The sequence below is a fragment of the Plectropomus leopardus genome, chromosome 19 (assembly GCF_008729295.1).
Source record: "Plectropomus leopardus isolate mb chromosome 19, YSFRI_Pleo_2.0, whole genome shotgun sequence".
Lineage (NCBI taxonomy): Eukaryota > Metazoa > Chordata > Actinopteri > Perciformes > Serranidae > Plectropomus > Plectropomus leopardus.
The window spans coordinates 1,999,369-2,020,638 of NC_056481.1; the positions used below are offsets into that span (position 1 = coordinate 1,999,369).

The 21,270-nt window shown below is 39.5% G+C and overlaps 3 protein-coding genes across 4 annotated transcripts; all 3 read right to left on the minus strand.

Annotated features, from left to right (window-relative positions):
- Positions 1-1,574: 1,574 nt before the first annotated feature.
- On the minus strand, positions 1,575-7,314 carry LOC121958735 (microfibril-associated glycoprotein 4-like). The gene is made up of 6 exons (XM_042507841.1): positions 7,234-7,314; positions 6,271-6,426; positions 5,387-5,425; positions 4,061-4,157; positions 2,827-2,994; positions 1,575-2,596 (listed from the first exon to the last, which is right to left on the minus strand). Exons 1-6 carry the CDS (start codon positions 7,237-7,239, stop codon positions 2,340-2,342), a joined length of 723 nt encoding a protein of 240 aa, XP_042363775.1. The 5' UTR covers positions 7,240-7,314; the 3' UTR covers positions 1,575-2,339.
- A 4,689-nt stretch (positions 7,315-12,003) lies between these two features.
- On the minus strand, positions 12,004-15,333 carry lect2.1 (leukocyte cell derived chemotaxin 2, tandem duplicate 1). The gene is made up of 4 exons (XM_042508026.1): positions 15,131-15,333; positions 13,486-13,597; positions 13,039-13,190; positions 12,004-12,244 (listed from the first exon to the last, which is right to left on the minus strand). The coding sequence occupies exons 1-4, from the start codon at positions 15,159-15,161 to the stop codon at positions 12,075-12,077; spliced, it is 465 nt and encodes a 154-aa protein (XP_042363960.1). The 5' UTR covers positions 15,162-15,333; the 3' UTR covers positions 12,004-12,074.
- Positions 15,334-15,696: 363 nt separating this feature from the next.
- Positions 15,697-21,120, minus strand: bbs1 (Bardet-Biedl syndrome 1). 2 transcript variants are annotated; one of them, XM_042508556.1, is made up of 7 exons: positions 20,910-21,120; positions 19,324-19,741; positions 18,971-19,153; positions 18,741-18,872; positions 18,227-18,333; positions 17,665-17,785; positions 15,697-17,589 (listed from the first exon to the last, which is right to left on the minus strand). In XM_042508556.1, exons 2-7 carry the CDS (start codon positions 19,699-19,701, stop codon positions 16,759-16,761), a joined length of 1,752 nt encoding a protein of 583 aa, XP_042364490.1. In that variant the 5' UTR covers positions 19,702-19,741; positions 20,910-21,120; the 3' UTR covers positions 15,697-16,758. The 2 variants fall into 2 exon arrangements, with proteins under 2 accessions (XP_042364490.1, XP_042364491.1); XM_042508557.1 differs by lacking the exon at positions 20,910-21,120 and adding an exon at positions 20,690-20,731.
- Between the last annotated feature and the right edge of the window lie 150 nt (positions 21,121-21,270).

Genomic DNA, 21,270 nt, shown 5'->3' on the forward strand with positions numbered 1-21,270 from the left:
TCACCTTCAGTGTAAAACCAGGAGAAAAAGTGTGTTTGTGTTGAGCGAGTCTGATCTGAGGTCTGTTTCCCAGCTTAGATCCACCGAGAAGTTCAGCTGTTATCTAACTGATAAACAGGTAATCTCGCACTCCAAAGGTCTCTCACCTGAGTTTACAGATTATAGATCGGTGACCGCAGATAGCGCAGATTTTACAAGTAATAAATTAATTCAAGCTGTTATCAAGCTGTTTTGTTTCGGAGTGAGACTGTTCATTTTTGACCTCGGAAACACCAGATGATAAAACGTTCTCAAATCGAGGTTCGTTTTCTTGCTTGTTCCAGAGCTTTTGACCGTACCACACGATCCTCATCCTGGAGTTTAGACAGTTCTTACAAAACTGTAACTAAATGACTATTGCTTCCAGTTTTTGTCTAGATCTAGCTTTTGTTTCTTTTGAGTTTCAATGTATTCAAGTTATACTGAAGTGTCCATTAAATCCAAGACAGTGAATATGACATATGTATATATAGACTGTATAAATTATTGGACGTAGCTACTGTGACGTCACCGATTGGTTGTTGGACTGCTGTTTTAAAGGCACATCTGTTGTTGAACATCTGTTGGGAGGATGTTGCTTTCCTTACTTTCTACAAACAATAATGATTATACACTGCTGCCCTCTAGTGGTCATAGGGATGAACTCCCTTTTTTAGGGGAGAAAATACGCGTAAGTAGAGCATGCATTTCCTGTAGAAATTGCAGTGTGAATGCTGCCAGCAGAAATAGATTTTAAAGCATTGCTGGAAATGCAGAAATACGAAATGAAAAACTCTTGAAGCCTAATGCTCTGCACAACTGAACTTTCACCTCACAGTGATGTGTGGACGCGAGCTTGAATCAGTCTCTGAGCAGCACAGTGTGACGATGGGACTTCTCCATTTTCTTGTGCAGCAGCAACTGTATAACTTCATCTTTCTTTGCAAATAATCAGCAGATTGCAAAACTCCACTTTCCTCATCGGCAAATTAAACCCCACTCTTCCAAAAAGCAAACCATTTCAATCATGATGCACTGCAGCACTGACATAGTAAAGGCTATAGTAGTGTCTATAAAATCTGTGCCCCCCAAAAACAGTATTGTGCTCCATGATTTTTGTGGGTTACGCTGCACCACATCAGCCCCGGCTTTACAGGCCTCGTGAATGTATTGTTTCTTCAGAGCCGATACCGATTTTTCTAGTACGAGATCGTTTATTGCCATTGTTTCACACGTACGAGTTCACATTACCAGCGAGAGCATTTATTGGTTTGGTGCGGCGCAGTGCATTCTGGGAGTTGTAGCATCCCTTGTCTCTGTTTTCTGATTATGTTGCACCAAACTCAAAGGTATTCACGTCTTTCTGTCGCAGAGATGGACAAGTTTTATTTAAGGGCAATCTTTCCAGCAGTGAAACACTTGTTTAATCTTTATCTCAGGCATCTAACCAAAAACCTGTCGATTTAAAGACGATTTACCCGCAAACACGAAAACACGAGGAGTCTATTGAGACAGAAAGACACAGGAGACAAAGTGAAGACATCAGATCTCACCAGTTTTCTGCTCCACTTTTCTTTTATTGTCACTTTACAGCTGGTAATCATTCACATCACAGTTTCAAACCTCCATCGAGGTGGAAACGTGGTCGAGTGTTTTGCTGCAGTTAGCAGACTGAACGTAACATCTTAACCAGCAGAGGCATTTTTATCCACCGGCAGCTGTTTGACAGAATTTACACACTTTAAAACATAAGTTGAAATATTTTTGTGAACTATTGATCTTCAGTTTACATGTTGACTGGGTCGAGAAACTTTTTTTCTTTTTAAAAAAATGTTCTATATATCTGTGTTTTCTTTGTTATGCCTCCACGCCGGCGATATCTGAGGCCGGAGGCATTATTAAGGTTTCCTTTCTCGTGAAACTGATATCTCAGGAAAACCCCTCAAGAATGAGGGAATTTCTTTAAATTTAGCACAAACGCTCATTTGGACTTGGACTTATGACGTTTTATAGGAACAGAAAAGGGAGACATTTGATCAGATGCTGAACTGTTGACACTAATCTGTAAACTGCGTCTGTTTTCACAGACATGGACGGAAACTGAAAGTGCGACTGGTTTGTGAAAACACACAATTGCGAAGTTGTAATTGTTTATTTATCTTTTTTGCCTTTGCTGCAATTATGTTCGCAGTAAACACACTCGTCAACATCGAGATTAATTTTCTCTGTTTCCATCTAAAGATCATGTGAGTTTACATACTACAGAGCGAAAAGAGTAAATAAAATCGTCTGATGTCCTGCTGTATGTCGGTCCTGGAGAGCTACTGCGCAGGACGGATCTTCATGCTGAGGGACTTCAGGGAGTAGTCATAACCTTTCCAGGTGGACCACTCCATCCCAATATGAGAGATCGTGTCATCAGCCCCCCAACGATAAACCCCGTTTGGATTTGTAGAGTGACAGCTTCTGTACCAGAACGCCCCCAGATACCTTTTGGCACAGTTCCCGCCCTCATAAGTGTCCTGGTCTCTGTCGAAGGTGGAGAACTTAAATCCGTCATTAGCGCTCAGGGAGTCTCCTACAGAAACACAAGTATGATCAGAAAAATATGGTTCGGCTAAAACGTGTCATCACTTCGTCATTTTAGACACTTGTCTCAAATAGTAAATGAATTCTTGAGTTTTGACCAAAAACATGTTTTGTGAGGTCACAGTGACCAAATTCTGGCGTTTGTGTCAAATCTGAGGAAACTCCATCAAAGCCTTTTGAGAGATCGTGTTCATTAAACCATCACCTCCACGGACTCACCTGCCCCCCCATCAATGAATCCAGACACATGCAGTGTGTATCCGTGGGACTCTGAGTCGATGGAGAACGCGGAGTAACGAGCGAACGCTTTGTTTCCACTGAAGTCCTCCATGTCGACCAGCAGCTCGTACCTCTTCCTCAGAGTCAAGTTATAGAGAGTCTCGAGACCTGAAAACACATTTATAGAAACAGCTAATTTAACAATGTCTTGAGTTTGAACCCTTGGAGGTTTAGGGGTTTTAACCCTTTAATATTACAGACACTCATATGTGCACAAAATGCGCTTTGTAAAATCAAATTTTAAAAATTCTATATTTTCTTATTTTACTGAGTTATTTTTTTAACCCACATCAGTCCTAATCATAAATATCAAATATAGATGTTTGTATGTTCTTTTAGGATTTTAGCCTTTTAAATGCCAGATTTTTGTCGTGATGCAACCATGTCTTTAGATTAAAATTAAAATGTCTGTACTTTTTTTATGCATTGTCAAATGCTCACAAACATGCAGTTCTGCACTGAAAACACACTTTTCAAGCGATAAAAAACATTATACATTAATATGATTTTCTACTTTAATTAAACTTCATTAAAGTAGAAAATCATATTAATGTATAATGTTATTTTTTTTTTAGCCAAGATCAGTCCTAATCATAAATATCAAATAATTATTCATTTTATTATTATCATTATTATTCAATTTTAACCCTTCATGTGCCAGTTGTTGTTGTTTTGTCTTTACGCCACTATGTTTTTAGACAGAAAAAAAACAAAAATACGAAACATGAATTATTTTCAATATAGTATGTGCTAAGTAGAAAGGGTTTTTTTTAGCATGTATTTCCTCCATATGCCAAATATGGTCAAAATGACCTCATCAGGTGGAAAATAGTCAAAATGACAAATTCAGAGTCAAAAGCCCAGAATGACACCCAGAAATAATACAAGTCCTGTTTTTCTGCTCTGATGGCTGTGGGATCAAAAATGTCAGTTTGAATGGGTTTCAATGGAGCATTTTTGGACCTGAACAGTCTGAATGTAACTATTTAGTTTCCACAGTGTATTTTAGACTTATTGTAGGAGCTGAGCTGCAAATTCACTGATTACACTCAGATACACAATCTTGCCAAAATTCATGCTAATGCATGAACACAGCCAAAATTATAGAAAAATGAAGATTGAAAAGCGCGTAAAATGCACCAAACAGTCCCTAAGGTTTAGCCTGGTTTCTCACCGAGCCAGTACTCTCCAGCAGCGCTGCCGAAGCCCGTCTTGTAGTAATTCCAGGGCCGGTAGAAGTTCACAGAGCCGTCCATCCTCCTGTGGAAGGCCTGGGGAGACAGGATGGAGGGTCAGCTAGCTAAAAACACAAGATATCTGACAGCTTTTGGTACCACACAACAAGGTCTGTCCTGGAATAATATCAAAAGTCAAATTTCTTTAGTGTATAATTGCTTGACAATAAGAATTGTTGTGTTTTCGTTACCTCAGAATGAGCTATTTATATCAAAATAGGGGGTAGGTCTTCATCTACAAAAATCGCCACGTTGCATCGCCGTGTTTCCACAATTTCTACAGACAAACCGAACACTGGCTCTAGAAAATTCAATGTTTTAATCGCATGTTTTGTTTGTTTTGAAGAGAAAGAGACCTCTGCGGCTCCTGAACAGCACTGAAGGAATTCTAACCAGGAGAAGTTTCAGCTGCAGTCCTCACCACAAGACGCCACTAAACCCCCCAAAATATCACACACTGGGCCTCATGCAAGAAACTATATACAGGTAAATTTTCTCTTATTTTTGCTCGGATCAAGGGTTTGTTCTTATATTGTTAGTACTCACTGATTTTTGGGATTCACCATTTCTTTTCTTATTTTTGTTCTTTTCTCTGAGGTAAGAGAAAATTTACGAGTGGTCCAGAGCACTCCACAAATTGTTGTCCAACACAAGGAAAAATAAGTTTTATATTTGAGGAACATTTTAAAAATGCACTAATATTATTTAATCAAATTCTAATTCAAACAGTTAGTTGATTAATTAGAAAATTAATTGACAACTATTTTTCCTGTAAGTCATTTTTCACGCAAAAAGAACATTTCATGGTTCCAGACCTCATATATATTGTATGTATGTCTTTTAATTATTTTGATTTTTCTAATTTATTTAAACCTTTTTGCATGTGTGCATCTTCATGAAATCACATTTACTTGGTTTAAGTTGATTTAACAAAACGTCAGTGTCACAGCTGCAGAAGTTGTTCTTTTTTCAGCCTTTTGTAGTGTCATGTCTCCAGTCTTGTTCATGTGTCAGAGTCTTTGCACACGGCACAAAACTGCTATTATATAGTGTTTTGGGGGCGTTACCTGTGCCGACAGGTGACTTAAGATGAGTTGGGATTTATCGTTGAGCTCACCTGATCAGAGCAATTTTGGGTGGTTAAGAGCGTTTGGTGCATCTGGAGTTGACTTTTCTTACATTTTTTCTTAACAGAAAATTTAGAGAAAATATAAGAGAAATGTATATATAAGAGCAGAATTTAGCTCTCTAGTTAAAATACTTACCGTCCACCGTCCGCCCAGAGAGTCCATGTCACAGTGCACCTACACACAGAAACACACACTTAATAAACCTGATCCATTTAGACATGAGTGCTACAACCTGTACGACTACTACTACTGCTGCTGCAGGTGCTACAACTACGACTACTTGTATCTGTTGTACTAGAAGCATCAGTATATTTAAAATTGTTTGCAATTACTATTTACCTCTGAAAAACTGTCTACTTCTGAAACACAGTACAATCCCTCCATTGCACCTTTTGAACATACTTTTTGTGTCCTTTAGATTCTGTTTTGTCATTTTATATATTTAAATTGCTTCTTTATTTTTCATCTTATGTTCTATTCTGTTTAAACTCACTATTTTAGTCTGTCGTTTATGGTAATTGTTTTGCACCAAAACACCAAGTCACATTCCTTGTATATGTAAATGTACTTGGCGATCGAACTAGATTCTGATTCTGAATTAGTACTGCATAGAGACAGAATACTTTACAACAGTTACTATTAACAATGTATAGGCCAGAGTTGGTAAAATAGTATTTATTTTTGATAAAAGTGGCAGAATACAAGTAAGTACCTTTAGTCAAGTATAAGTATGGACAGATTATTAGATCCAGGGCTTTTTATCATTATAAGGGACTGTTTGTTATTTATGGGAAGGGAGAGGGCGGTGCAAGGGGAGCATGTCAAATAGTTGTTCTAGCACTGGGAAGGGACTTATGCTCCTTTATTTTGGCTTATGGGAGGGCATCCAGCTTTAAATATTTTTTTTAAATATTTAAAGTTTTTTAGAGTTTTTTTTTTTTGAAAATGTAAGCATTATGGGGGGGGGGTGAATATATATACACATACCTGGGCCATATGATACCACTGATAAACAGTACCTGGACACCAGATGTGGGTCCGATGGGATAGATGGCGTACGCTCCGCTGGGTCGGCTCCTGTCGTTGTAATAGATGTCGCTGCAGTCCAGCGGGAAGACAACTTTGTAGCAGCTGGTCAACACCGGAGCCAAGAGGAGGACGAGGACAGAAACCGGCTAGAACAGAAGAGAAGTTTTTATTTTGCTTTTTCTTCAAGACCAAGTTTTCCTGCAGAGTTCAGCCGCTGTTGCAGTGTCAAAAGGGACCATTTCAGGTGGCTCAACATCTGATCAGGATCCTCCTGAGCACAACAACAGACAGTTTCCGTGCTCATCCGACTGTGAGTTTGTCCCGGGCAGACCCAGGACACACCAGAGGGATTAAATGTCTAATCTGACCTGGATCACTTTGGGATCCCCAGGAGGAGCTGGAAAGCGTTGCTGGGAAGAGGGACATCTGGAGTACTTTGCTCAGCCTGCTGACCAAACTCCAGATAAAACAGAATGACGGATAAAACCATGATTTACAGTTTGAACATCTGTGAGTTTGGCCTCTTCAGCCAGAGCGCAGCGTCGCCAGTGTGATTGGTGCTGATGTGAAAACAAACTCTGCTGTGCTGACGTCGTACCCAGTCTGGGATTTAGCCAAGGTGTTAGACATTATCAGAAAATTAGGGGAAATATTATGTAAGAAATATATATATTAATTTGATTATATCTTTAAAACTTTTCTACAGAAAAATCAAATACACTGTATATAAAACTTATTTTAGAAATAATTTTCTTGTGCATTTTTGTTAATTAATTAATTTTTATTATTATTATTTTATTTTATTTTTTGTTACTGGCAAATTTTCAGCTATTTCTTAAGTTGTTTGTTGCCCTCTTCCCAAGCCACCTTGCTCGGGTTTTAAAGAGTTAACATACTAAAACTACTGATGAACATTTAGTCAAACCGTCAGATATATAAAGTGACAAACTAACCTTCATGGTCAGATTTCTGTTGAAGCGACTTGGTGAAAGTCTTGATGTCAGGGTGTCTGGGTATTAAGGTTTCCCTCTCTGTCCTACGTGTATTTATATTCAGAGATTACTGAACAGCTGCAGTTTCACACCGATAAAACAATTTGAAAAACAAGTGGAAACTTACGTCCTTGAGTCTACGTGCACCTTTGGGTTACACAACATTGTTGGCACCCGAACTTGACACGCCACCACTCTGTAGGGATTTTTTTAACTTTTAGATTAAAGACTGGGTTTTAGAGGTTATTTACGCTCAGTGTCCACTTCATAGGTACATGTGTACAGTTTTAACGCAGCCCAGACAGAAATGTGACGGAAAGTCAACTTATTTGATAAACTGTCAGAATATAGCCACAAGCAGCGATCCCGAGTTCAAGCCCTTTCTCAGCCAACACAAGAAATGAGCTCAGTTTTCCAAGAGGCTTCTTGTTTGTGTTGCCGTAGGAAGTTTTGGGCACATTGATTACAGCAGCACATTGCTGCCAATTTGAGTCATATTTCTTGGAAGCATTTGCACATCATTTCTAGTTATCGACCGGATTCATACAGTCATGAAAAACCAGGAAAAGTCATGGAATTTGCAAATAGCAGTTTCCAGGACTGGAAAACGTTTTGAAATCTAAAAAACAAACAAACAAAAACAAAACTAAAAACTAGAGAATTTTGTTTCACAAACCTGTAATTAAGCAATAACACAGAGAGGGAATGATGTTTCGTCGTATATCATCACGGCTGTGATTCGGTCGTAATCACAGCCGGGATGACACACAGCACAACACGACCTCGAGTGTGTTATTGTTTTTATACAACAGTCCTACAAGCGTTTTTTATTTGTTAATATCAGAGTCTGTAAACAGACACTTGATCTCCGCCGTGATCTCTGTTACCTCGTATCAGACAGCGAGTGTGTGTGTGTGTGTGTGTGTGTGTGTGTGTGTGTGTGTGTGTGTGTGTGTGTGTGTGTGTGTGTGTGTGTGTGTGTGTGCGTGTGTGTGTGTTGTTCAGGCTGTGTGTCCCTGTCTCACTGCACAGCCTTGTAACATCTGTAACAGCTGGTTTACTCCCAGTGAACGGTCGGTTTACCAAAACCCGTCACAGCTGCCCCCTCCTGGGCTTCCTCATAACTAAATATCTCCGGTGCACGTCAGTCAGATCTGGACTCACTTTAAAATTCCCGTCCTTTCTTGCTCGCCCCCCACTCCTTTCTCTCTCCTCTTCCTCTTTGCTCCCGCTACATGAACAGCGCTAACTAGCTGTTTGAAGCTTCGCTTACACCGTACTATAAACATATCCCACTTTCACTCTCGCACCGATTAACGGGTTTTTAACGGCTGTGAAGCGGACTGATACATGCAGAGTTAAAAGTTAACAGCCCCAGTGATGTTGTTCTGTATATCAGCACTCATGGCACGCCTCTCGACCAATCAAATTGCTCGGTCTGAACTAAGTGTTGTGTATTCATACAAAATGTGAATTATTACACATTGTTGAATTATCAGAGTTCAGAGGCCCGTAGGAAATTTGACAATCCAACAATAGTTTCTGCTTTTACAGTCTCTGGCTGTGATACATGGTGTCATTTTGGAGATTTTTGGAAAAAAAAAAAAAAAAAGTTTTAAAAGTAAAAACAAAATGCAAAAATATTTTCTTGAAAATTTTTTCAATGCTCAAATGTTCTCTTAAAAATATTACAAAAAAGCTAGTTTTCTTTAAAAATGGCCAAAAAGCTTTAAAGAAAAAAAATAAAGAAAAGAAAACATGCCTTCCAAACACGTATGTTTTCTTTAAAATCTGAGGTAAAATAAATGCGAAATACAGCCAATTAAAATTGTATGGTCCTCCCCTAAAACCAAAATTAAAAAAAAATTGCCAAAATGCCAAGAATTTTTCAAGAAAAAAAAATTGACAAAAAGTTTTGAAGAAAAGAAATCATCTTAAAATTTTAGAGAAAAAGAGTTTTTAAAAATCACAAAAAAATTAAATGAAAAAAATCTCTTTAAAATCTTCTTTAAAATTGGCTGTAAAATAAAAACAAAATACAGCCATTTAAAATTGCATGCCCCTCCCCTTTAGCCAAAATAAAAAAAAAACATAAAAAAAAAAGCTTAAAAAATTATGACATGCTTCCCCCTTTTTGCAGGCAAATTTGGCACAAACGGCCACTTTGAATCAACTGATTAGAATTTGTTGATCAAAAGTCAAGGCCAAGATGACGTTACATTTGTCTTCTCATGAACATATTATGTCAAGAACACCTTTAGGGATTTTTTTTTTCTTTTCAAAATTTGGCACCAACATACACTGAGACTCAGAAATGAACTGATTAGATTTTAATGGCCAAGGTCTATGTGACCATGTATGTCTCGTGCTTGTGATTGCAATATGTCCAAAAAAGGGAATGTCTTCAAATTTGGCACAAACATCCACTTGGACTCGAAAATGAACTGATAGACTTTGGTGATTCTCATGAACACAATATGTCAAGAGCACCGTTAGGGATGTTTTCTTTATTCCCCCCTTTTTTTCAAAATTTGGCACCAACGTACACTGAGACTCAAAAATGCTCATGAGACTCAAATCAAAAACTGATTAGAGTTTGGTGGTCAAAGGTCACTGTGACCAAGCATCGTCTCATTTTCGTGATTGCAATATCTCAAAAACGCTTTAGGGGAATACCCTCAAATTTGGCACAAACATTTTGACACAAACACAAACACTTTGAGTCAAGAATGAACTGATTAAAATTTGGAAGACAGTCAAAGGTCAAGGTCACTGTGACCTCACGAAACATCTTTTTGGCCTTATGCTAATTATGATAACATTTCAGATCTGAAGCGTCCATGTTTTCACAGACGTGGATGTAAACTGTAAGTGCACGTGACTCGTTTGTGGAGGAGGACCGCATCAAGGTGATTATTTGAGTTTCTACTGGTGCGTCTCTCCGCCTCTAAAACCAATCAGTCACCTGTCAGCGGAGTGTTGACCTCCTCACCTGTAGCTCCTCGTCCTCCTGCAGGTAGTTTCCCCCCTCAGATCTTCCTGGAGGACCTGGCTCAGAGCTCCGGGCTGTCCGAGGGCATCTTCTCCATAACATCCCAGTAACCATCGCCATGGTTACTGGGATGTTATCACCAGAGAAGTCGCTCAACATCACTCAGTGGAAACACAGTCAGCTCACAGTTTTGTTTTATAGACATTTAGAAAATATCAATTAAGTTTTGCACAAATCTGTGATGGAAACTCACCCACTGAAGTATTTCTCCACCAAATTTTTATTATCAGCAGCTTCACAGGAGTTCATATCATGTTCAAAGGGTCATCATTTCAGAGGAAGCTTCTTATAGAGAATTGTTTAATTTGGTGAAAATTATATGGAAAATGTCGCAAATTCTGATTTATATCTTTAATTTGAAGCTGTGAAGAGATTACTTTGTGTTTCTGATCTTTGTGTCTTGTTTTTTAAATGAATTGTTTTTATGATTTCTGTGGTTTTCTTTGTTGTCCTGCTTGGTATCTGATTTTTATGTTGTTGTTTTTTTGTTTTTTATTCATTTGGTATCACAGACATAAAGGAGATGAAAGTGCACTTTAACTCTAGTTAGCAGGATGGATCCTTTATTTCGTGCTTACAGAGTTAAAACAGGGTTTGAGTGAATGGACAGCATTTTCTTAAATAAAAATAAACTGGGGGAAAAAACATGACATTTATTGCTGCTTTAACCCTTTAAAAACCAGGAGCCACATCATTTTCTTGTGCTGCTTGTAGATGCCTTTGACGTGTATTTAACCCTTTGAACCCTGAGCAAATTAGTGCAATTTCTTTCAAAAACATGAAAAAAGTCGATGAGCTACTTGGTTAGAGATGTTCCACAAACTGCAAGATATTAGTAGATTTATAAAATTATTTTACATATGTAATCATAATAATTACACATTTGAAATTACACCACAGAATTATTAAGAATTTTAAGTATATTTTCCAGGTCCTTGTAGTAGTTTTAATGTGCATTTTTTCTTTTCTTTCTTTTTCTTTTTTTAAAACCTATTTCCAGGTAATTTTCTTGTATTTTTTTTTTTTTTTTAACTAATTTCTTGCTTATTTTTGGGGTCATTTCTTTATTATTGTCTTCTTTCCATGTTTTTGAGAGAAATCAAGATAATCTGCTCAGGTTTTAAAGAGTTAATTATGTTATTAAACAGCACAGAAAATGATCTCCAACAGAGCAAAAGTGATGTTTCTGCTAATAAAAGAGGCACCACAAACCTGCTATTTGAATTTTATTAATTTTTTAAAAAAAGCTCATCGCTTTTCTTGCGCTGCGTACAGACGCCTTTTATAAGCATTAAAACCTCTGAAACCTGAAAAAAAATTAGTTTCTTTTAAAAACTTGGGGGGAAAAAGACAATGAGCAAATTGGCAGAAGGTGCTCTGCAAACTACCAGAAATTAAGAAAAGATGATACAATCTGTTGTTCGGTTTTTAATTATTTATTATTTTATTAAAATGAAATTAATGTGTATTAAAAAAATGGAGGAAATTTTCAGAAAATTGAATATTTAAATGTTCAAAATCATGTTACAGAGTATGCACGTGTGTTTGTATATTAGCACTTTTTTCAAGTCATTCGTTTTTATTTTTCTATTTTTTTTGTGTGCTGATTTTCAGGTCATTATCTGTCTTCTTTTTTTTTTGACTAATTTCCTATGAATTTTGAGTAATTTCATGTCAGGTTGCTCATTGCCCACCCCCCTCTTTTTTTTTTTTTTAAAGAAACAAAACAATTTGCTGAGGTTTTAAAGGGTTAACTGAAGTACCGCGTGGGGTCGCTCTTGTTGCACATCTGGACGTGGATGTGCGAGGTGATCCCGGGGTAAACGCTCTGCATGGGCAGCATGACGCCGAGCCGCTCGCCCTTCTTCACCGTCCCGGAGGTTTGGTCGGGCTTAACGTAGAACAACTTGAAGCACAGATCTGCGGAAAAAGATCGTTTTAATTCATTTACAGCACAGATAACACACTGTAAAAATACTCTAATGCAAGTAAAAGAAAAAATAATAGAGGCGGATTAGAAGTAGAAAGTAGGACAAAATCATACGTAATGTACTTCTGTGGATGCACAGTAACACAGTAACATATTATTCATATGTTAAAATAATAACTGATTGAATCAGTAATTAAAAAAAATATCAAAATAAAAGGTAATTATACTACTTTGCATGAAATGTCCCTTACATTGTTACAAAGAAATAATGAAAGGTCATAAAAAATAGCTGTTTATTATTTTTGGCCTTTTTTTTTTGTTTTTTCTTTTTTACTATTTATCATTTTACTTTGCATGAAATGTCCCTCAAATGGCTACAAAACAAAAACAAAATGGTCATAAAAAAGGCCTGAAAATTACCTTAAAAAATTAGACAGGCAATAATTAACAACTTACTACGGGAACATTTAAAGAAATTTATGTATAATTTTATATATATTTATATATTATAGATTTTATATATAATGATATATTATAAATTAGGTTACAGAAAAAAAACATTATTCATATTCATTTTATTTTAGCACCTTTGTTCTTTTCATTTTCTGTCGTCTTCTAATTTCAGGTAATTTATTTGTAATTTTTAGATTTTTTTGCCATTTTTTGGGTCATCTCTGGTTTCAGAGGGTTAAGAAAAAGCAGCGAAAATATTCTTAAAAGCGCACCATTGTAAAGTGATTGATTGTAAACATGTTTGGATGTAATAACTGAGTGCTGGACTGACTTTCTCCGCTCAGGTTGATCCCGTTGTTGATGGCCTTCTTCTTGGGGTCGGTGTAGACGATGACCTTTCCATTGAGAGTCACGTCAAACGGAGCGTAGACGACCGATCCGTCTTGACACACGATGTCCAGACCTTTGTGTACCCTGTCCCCCCTGAAACACAGCACGCATCCGAGGCACGAGGTAGATTTATTATTATTATTATGTAAACGAAGTTTAAAAAATAACATCAGAAGTTTAAACACGCAGCAGCATTTTGCTAAAGTTGTTTCTGTTCTTAAATTTGTTGCTTTTTGTGATTCAGTCAAGCTGATAAGTTGATTAATATATTTAATGTCAATATGCTGAGATGTCTCGACTTGTAGTCCACAAACAAACTCTGCAGCCTTCATTTCCCATAGTGCACCTGAGTAGTTGTGTAGCGTTAGGGTGTGGTGGATGTTGTTACCGTCTGGCTCCGTAGTGTCCCTGTCCCCATTTGTCCGATGTCCTCCTGCGGTTGTTAGAGTTCCCGCTGCAGAGCTGTCCGAACTTAACGCCGTCACACACACACAGCACAGCTGGACACACACACACACACACACACACACACACACACACACAGTTTGATGTCACTTAAAAGGACATAAAATGCACTAATTAATTCCATAGAGACTCATGTAAACTTTTTTCTTACTGTATTTTAAATTTATTTTTTGCAAAATTTTAGGTAATTTTCTTGCAACTTGTAACTTATAACTAATAACTAGGTGTGTTATGGAGTAGACGTGTTATGGAGTTTTTTTTTTTGTTTGTCTTGTGGTTGCTAAATTTTCGGCAGTTTTCTCGCAACATGTTACTTCTTTTTATTTAGGTTGCTAAATTTTCGGCAGTTTTCATGCAATTTTTAACTTCTTCCCTTCCCGTTCCCGTCTATTTGCTAATTATTAGGTCATTTTCTTGCAACATATAACTTATTTCTCTGTTTTTTTTTTTAAATATCTCAAGCCAATCTGCTCGGGTTTGAAAGGGTTAAATGCAACAGTTAAAGACCTGAGATTTTTCTATGCACTCGGTAGGTTTATTTCTCTCAAACTTTGGTCAGAAATCCGTGTTGGTGAGGAGTTTTCTCCTTTTCCAAGATAATCCGTCCACCTGTGGCTGATCAAACAGCATCATTACACAGGTGTGCCTCGGGATCGTCACAGTAAGCGGACGCTCTAAAACGTACAATACCTACGCAGCGGGCCGCTGACGTCAGCTTAATACTCAGTTCACAAAAAACATGTCTTCAATGGCGTTTTACTGAATTTGGCGGCACATCCAACCAACCTTTCAACAATTGTTTGACCAAAATTTAAATACATTTATCTACTGAGAGCAAAAAAAAAAAAAAGTCTTAGATCTTTAACCGATTGAAACCTGAGAAATTTGGCTGGAAGGCAACAAGCAACTTAAAAAAGAAATGGTCCCAAAATAAGCTAGAAATGAGTAAAAAGTTATAAAAAGCAAAAGTAGAAAGTTAAAAAACAAAAAGAGAACTTCAGAAAATGTGAAATAATGTAAAACATTACTGTAACATAAGTTTAAATATATATTCCTTTTATACAATATCTAAAAATCTCCAGACAGCTAATTTTGAAGTCATTCACTTGTCACCTTTTTGTTTATTTATTTATTTATTTTGCAGTTTTCTGGATATTTCTTATGAGGTTGCTCGTTGCCGTTTTCTCCAGTTCTGTAGGTTTAAAGTTTGTAAAAGGCATCGATCCAGGCTCTAAAGGGTTAATGTGAACTTGCGAAAACGGGAGCAAAAAACAGAAGTGTTGTGTTTACATTTTTTTCAGTATATAAATAAAATCAGCTCCACATTTACCAGCTGCAATATTAAATGATAACAACATTAATTCCTCAATAATAATAATAATAATAATAATAATAATAATAATAATCTAATAACATAAATTAATATGCAATGAAATTTGATTCATCAAATGTTTCCTTATTGTACTTTAACCTAAAAACACTCAAAAAGGCTCAATTAGCACATTAAAATTACTTAAAATTTTTATTTTTGTCAGTAATCCAAAATTCCAGCTGATTCATATTCTCACCCAGCAAAACGACGACGTGTTTCATTTCCATGTTTCAAAGCGAGATGCAGATGACGGGTTTCTTCTGCGGCTTCAGTCAGACTCACTCGGGTTTATAGACGCTGAAGTTCCTCTTTCAACACAGTGAAAAGTCCACAGTTCAGCTCTAAGTGCTGTTTGTCTAAGGAAGTTTCGTTATTGCACAATAAAGAGGACGCCTAGCAGAAACTTCTGCACTGACTCGCAGACGAACCATCAGGTTCTTGTCTTAGCGTGACGAAACCTGCAGTTACAGACTGTCAGTGTTGACTAACAGCCAACGGCAGCTGTTCACCTGCCCGCACCTTTACCTGACCTCCGGGTTTCACAAACAGGGCACTGCCCAGACTGTCAACATGAATTTTTTTCTTTTTGTTAGTTTAGTTATGAGTTGTCTTTAATGCTGATATTTTTTATAATTTCTATGAAAACTTGAAAAACCAAATTCATAATTTTGAAACCTTTCAAGTTTTTACCTTCATTTTCATAAAGATCAACTGTTAAAATAAATGTTAATTCATTTTTATTTTTCTTCATACAAGACTACTTAAAAAAATAATACACAGAAAACTGAGAGCATATTTGTCCTTACAGACTAAAAACATTCACAAACGAAGCCAAAAGTCTTTTATCTGCAGTGATTTTTCACCCTGAGAGTTTAAACATGTTGAGGACACCCACACGGACATCTCATTACTGTTTTAAAACAAGAACCACAAACTTAAACCAATCTACACAAAACTGACAATATTTTAACAAAACTACAAAGAGCAGATCATATTATGTCGTAATTCAGACGCAGAATTTTTTCAAACATGAAACATGAATGTGGCGTTACATCCAAAGTGAGAGAAACTCATTTAATTTGATGATTTTATAAATGAAGATCCACAATGTTAAGTTTGTATCTGTTCCGTGTTTCAAGGTTTCACACCTGTAGTCTGATTCATTTGTTCCAGACGACACATGACGCTTCAACTTTATTCATAACAAAACATCGAAAGATCACATGACATCACACATAAAGTCGTGTGTATTCAGTTCAGTCTTGTGATGTTTGGAGTCTAATGAATACAGCCGAAGCGTTGTATTGTTAGTTGACTCCTGTGTTGTTATTTCAGTCTGCAGTGAATACAGTTGACGTGTCATGCGATGGCAGTTCAGTTTTATTATGTTTGGATTGTGTAGTGAAATAAATGAAAGCATCAGGTGTTGTCATAACAGTCCTGTCGTGTTTGTGGTCCTTAATGAATACAGTTGAAGCGTCCTGTGTTGTCGGTTCAGTCTTGTCATTGATGGAGTCTAATGAATAGAGCTGATGTGTTATGTGTTGTGGGTTCTGCCTCTTGATGTTTAAAGTTTTCAGTGAATAAAACTGAGGCGTTGTGGGTTGTCAGTTCAGTCTCCTGATGGCTGGAGTCTAATGAATAAAACTGAGGTGCGGTGTCAGTTTAGTACTGTGATGTTTAAAGTCGGTAATAAATAAAGTCGAAGCATTATTGTCGTCAGTTCCGTCTCCTGATTTTTAGAGTTTTCAGTTTATAAATTAAAGTGTTCAGTCTTGTGATATTTGGAGTCTGGAAAGAATAAAGTTGAAGTGTTGTGTGTCGTCAGTTGAGCGTCAGTCCCTCGCTGACGGGCATGTTGATGTGGGCCGTCAGCAGCGGCGAGCTCTTCCCCTCGTGCAGGATGAACACCTTGATGATGTCAGAGATGCCCTTGTCGCTGGTGCACTCCACGAAGGTCTCGACGGGGTAGATGAGTCCGGGCACCAGCAGGGGGATCCTCATGTACGGGTTCCTCATCCTGTACAGGCTCTCGTCGTACAGGAAGCTGATGGCTAGGTTCATGACGGGCCGACACGCCGCCGTGTTCTGGACGTTCAGGGTCAGTTTGAAGGACGGGCCCAGGCCCTGCACCACGGCGTTCATCTTTAGTGGCTCGGTGAGGCTGGAGGACATCGGCGTGAGGCTGGACTCCAGCGCCTTGACGTAGGCTTTGGCGGAGGCCAATCGCAGGCGACTCAAGTCCATCTGGAAGGCGCGGTGCATGGCCAGGCCGTTCTCGCGCTCCCTCAGCGTCTGGTCCACATACAGCTTGGTCTTCTTGGGCACGTTGAGGCGGACACTCTGGGCCAGCGGCGGCCCTGGGGCGCTGTCCCGGTCGTCAAAGACTGCCGTCCTCTTCAGGATCTTCACCATCAGACCTCCTCCCTTGGTGGTCATGATCAGGGTCCCGTCCTCGCGCCCGTAGCGGCCGAAGCAGATGCTGGTGATCACATCAGGCGTCTTGATGGTGCTCAGCAGGTTCTTGTCGCGGTACAGATGGACCTCACAGTTGGCCAGGCCCACCAGAACCGCCTGGAAGCCCCTGGTGGGGAGGTCCATGGCAGCCATGGAGGTGATGGGAGCGGGGAGGACGACCTTCCACAGCTTCTTCCCCTGAAGACACAACGACAGTTTGACAAAGTTTCCTCCTCAGACGTCACTCGTCATCATCGTGTGAGCTCAGTTTACCTTCTGCGTGAAGCCCTGCAGACTCTCGTCGGTGCAGCCGACCACCACGTTCTTCCCAACCCTCACCAGACCCACCGGGTGGGACGACAGCTCGATGCAGTACTTCGGTTTGTCCGACTCCCTGAAGAGCAGCAGCACCAACATTAGTCAGGTCTGAGTGTCGTTTCATGTTTTTTATGTCAGTTGTGTATTTAAACCTGGGATTCTCAACTTTGCAAGAAGACAGGAGGCCAGGGGCCAGTCTAGGGTCTTTGGACATTTCTAGGATTTTAGGACATTTCCAGGATTTAAACAAGCTCTATTTTGATGCTGTTTTATGCACTCTGGCACCTTATGGAGACTAAAAGGACAAAACAATTCCCAGTGTGAATCACTTTATTTTTATTGTGCATTAGAAAATGGTTGAGTGGCCACCGACAACCAATCAGGGGCCAGATTTGGCCCCCGGGCTATAAGCTGAGAATCCCTGATCTAAACCTTTGCCAGCTGCTGTCTTCTGTAAAATGAACTGAAACAGCAGCAGCAGAGCAGGTGAGTTCTCTCAGCCAGGTGTGTTTCTCACCTGCGCAGGATGTAGATGTTGCCGTTGCGACACGCCACCGTGATGCGAAACTCCACATCGTACTGACCCGTCACATCCATCATGGTGGGAGCAGCCGGCAGCGACATCTTTAATACACACACACACACACACACACACACACACACACACACACACACACACAGAGGTTTCTTACTGAAGTGTTCAGTCACGTCTCAGTCACGTCCGCTCAGTGGAGTTTCCTCAGTTGTCATGGTGATGGTTTAGTTTGTAAACATGTGAAGATAACAATAACAATGGCGAACTTCCGAGCTGTGTTTGTGCTGCTGACTCTACTGAGGTTATTAATGCTGTTGGTTCTCGTGCGTGCGTCTTTCTATGGTGCGTCATCACAAAGTCACAGCGCCAGCTACTGGCCTGGTGTGCACACGGCAGCATTTTCAGCAGTTTTTGTGGATCCGTGTACATGAGCGTCGTTCTCACAATGTTATCATACGAACGCAGATTCTTTGAAAAGCGTGTGATGTGAGTTTACTTTGGAGAGGATGATGAAGGCCTCGGGGTCGAGGATGAAGACGTCGTTGCTCTCTGTGCCGATCACCAGGCAGCTGACGCCGTCCTCGTCCGCCGTGCTCTTCTTCAGCGTCCCGATGCAGGTGATGACGGTCTGAAACACGGACGAGCATCGACCAATCACAGTGTGAACTGAGCCCATCCACACACCATAACTCATTATACGACAGAATGACATCATAACGAGCTTACCTGGCGTTTGATTGGCTGCTGTTTGTGCAGCTGGACAAACTCGTCCATGTCGCTGGTCTCCAGGGACAGGAACCTGAGCGAGCGGACGGACAGCGGGATGTCGGCCTTCTTCCTGATGCTCTCCAACATCTCCTTCAGGGTCAGAGGGTCGATCTGCCCCTCCCTCACCTGCTGCCACACGTCCTGACCAATCAGAGTGCACGTATTAAGTAAATCTGAGACTTGATATTCCAAATATATAAATTTGACAGAGATCGTCTAACTGTCCTCTCTCAGTCTGCAGATTTGACTGATTAAAGGTTATAAAACTTCATCATGAGACAAACCATCATCAGGCGACCAAAATCACACACCTGCTCCAGTGTGTTGACCTCCAGGCCGGGCAGCGTGAACTTGAAGTACGGCCGCAGGTTCTTGTAGACGTAGATGCACGGTCCGGACGCCACGGCGACGGCAGGGATACGCGGCTCGTGCAGGTCCATGAAGAAGGCGACGAGGCCGGCGGGCAGGTCGAGCAGGGCGCTCTCGCTCATCAGCGCCGTGCCCCGGTACACCTTCAGCTTCATGGCTGACGAGCCGGAGCCCAGGTCGCCCACCACAAGCCGGCTCTCCCCGTCCCCGCTCAGGTCCGCCAGGTCAACGCAGGACGTGAAGGTGTACAAGCCCGCCACCGGGTCATAGTGAGCATCCAGCCACTTCCCGCCATCACCGCTCGACTCCGCAGACGACATGATGGCAGCAGAGGACACCAGCGCTGCTGCACAGGTGAGCCTAAAAAAAAAACACTTCAGAATCAGGACTCACAGGGACGCCTCAGGGGTCCCTGAGGGATCAAAGGTCCCTGTAGTAGGCAGGTGACCGATCCAGATTTACACAAATCTTAAGCGATATTTTAGAAATGTCGATAAATCACAATTGCACAATGACCGTGTTTCCACTGAGTGATGTTATGTGACTTCTCCTCTGGTGATAACATCCCGGTAACCATGGCGATGGATGTTCGAAACATTAGCAGCTTTATCTCTATTGCAGCCACCAAACTAGCCGTCATTATTTCCAATCCGATCCAATGGCTCCATAACACGGCATAGGCATGTTAAATTGCAAGAAATTAGTAGATTTGGAAAAAAAAATTAAAGCTATGGAGGAATGTAAGGTCAAGTATTTAGATTTTTAATTTAAAAAAAAACATAATAATTTAAAAACATTATATATTTAAATTATTTTTCATAACTATAATTATTTAAAAACACTCTTTTCAGGTCATTTATTTTGTTTATTGGTGTCTTTGAAAAAAAAAACATTTCTTTTTTGTGCTTATTTTCAGGTAATTTCTCTAGCAGTAGTTTCTCTCATTGCCTTCTTTTGAAAGAAATCAAGCCAATCTATATTATTACAGGAACTATCAAAAGTTTAATTTGTATTTGAAATATTAATAATTTACAGACATATAAAATATATACTTGATGTGCGTGTAAACAATACAATATTGCCGTACAAAAATACTGTACTGTACAGTTTTTTGACCCAACCTAGAATATTTTGAATAAATAATCTAAATTTGTAAAGAAAATAAAGCTGCCAGGTGAAAAGTACAATATTTCTGTAGTACAGTTATTTGTTGTTTGCCTTTGAAGTAGTAGACAATAGAAATACTCAAGTAAAGTTAAATTACATCAAAATTGTATTTGAGAAAAGTACTTAAGTGAGTGTACCTACTGTCCACTGTCAGATGAATGTAGTATAGGCGAAGTATTCGTGAGTATATAAAATGAAAATACTCCACTAAAGTACGCGTACTAATTTTACCTGAGTACTGCAGTACAACGTTTATTAGTAACTTCACTTTACCGCAGTACTAATGACCGTGGATTAACACTGCATCATGTGTTATTATCGATCTGCTATCAGCAGCTGATCGCTGATGACGCTCTCTCACCGTTGTCAAGGAGACCGGGCTGCTGCGTCTCCTCGCGCTCAGTTCTCCTCTTTTCTTTGTTGTTTATCGCGCGGCAGAGCGACGTGTCTTCGGTAAAAACGACACAAACAGTTTCTCAGAGTCAGATTTTATCCGGGATATCGTGTTGAAGAGGCAGCTAGCTGCTCTCTCCGAGGAGCTAATCCGATAAATCCGACCTAAATCCTCCCGCTGCCTCCCGCTGCCGCCGGCCCCGACTGATGACGACAGCACCACCCGACGGTGTTTACATTTTCCAAACTCTGCTTAAAATCTGATAAAAGACAAACTGATAAAAGTGAGGAAAAAGGTGACAAAAATGATCCTTATCCTTTTCGAAAAG

What these genes read in the sequence shown, in the direction of transcription:
- LOC121958735 (XM_042507841.1), bottom strand. An exon ending in CTCTGGGCGGACGGTGGACG is followed by an intron (nt 4,158 to 5,386) that starts GTAAGTATTTTA and finishes CTGTCTCCCCAG; the next exon opens with GCCTTCCACAGGAGGATGGA. An exon ending in ATTCATTGATGGGGGGGCAG is followed by an intron (nt 2,597 to 2,826) that starts GTGAGTCCGTGG and finishes GTGTTTCTGTAG; the next exon opens with GAGACTCCCTGAGCGCTAAT.
- bbs1 (XM_042508556.1), bottom strand. Translation starts at nt 19,701, where the DNA reads ATGTCGTCTGCGGAGTCGAGCGGTGATGGCGGGAAGTGGCTGGATGCT. An exon ending in AGGTCAACACACTGGAGCAG is followed by an intron (nt 19,154 to 19,323) that starts GTGTGTGATTTT and finishes CTGATTGGTCAG; the next exon opens with GACGTGTGGCAGCAGGTGAG. An exon ending in TGCAGGGCTTCACGCAGAAG is followed by an intron (nt 17,590 to 17,664) that starts GTAAACTGAGCT and finishes TTGTGTCTTCAG; the next exon opens with GGGAAGAAGCTGTGGAAGGT.
- lect2.1 (XM_042508026.1), bottom strand. Translation starts at nt 15,161, where the DNA reads ATGGAAATGAAACACGTCGTCGTTTTGCTGG. An exon ending in GGACACTACGGAGCCAGACG is followed by an intron (nt 13,191 to 13,485) that starts GTAACAACATCC and finishes GCTGTGTTTCAG; the next exon opens with GGGGGACAGGGTACACAAAG. An exon ending in GATCAACCTGAGCGGAGAAA is followed by an intron (nt 12,245 to 13,038) that starts GTCAGTCCAGCA and finishes CTTTTTCCGCAG; the next exon opens with ATCTGTGCTTCAAGTTGTTC.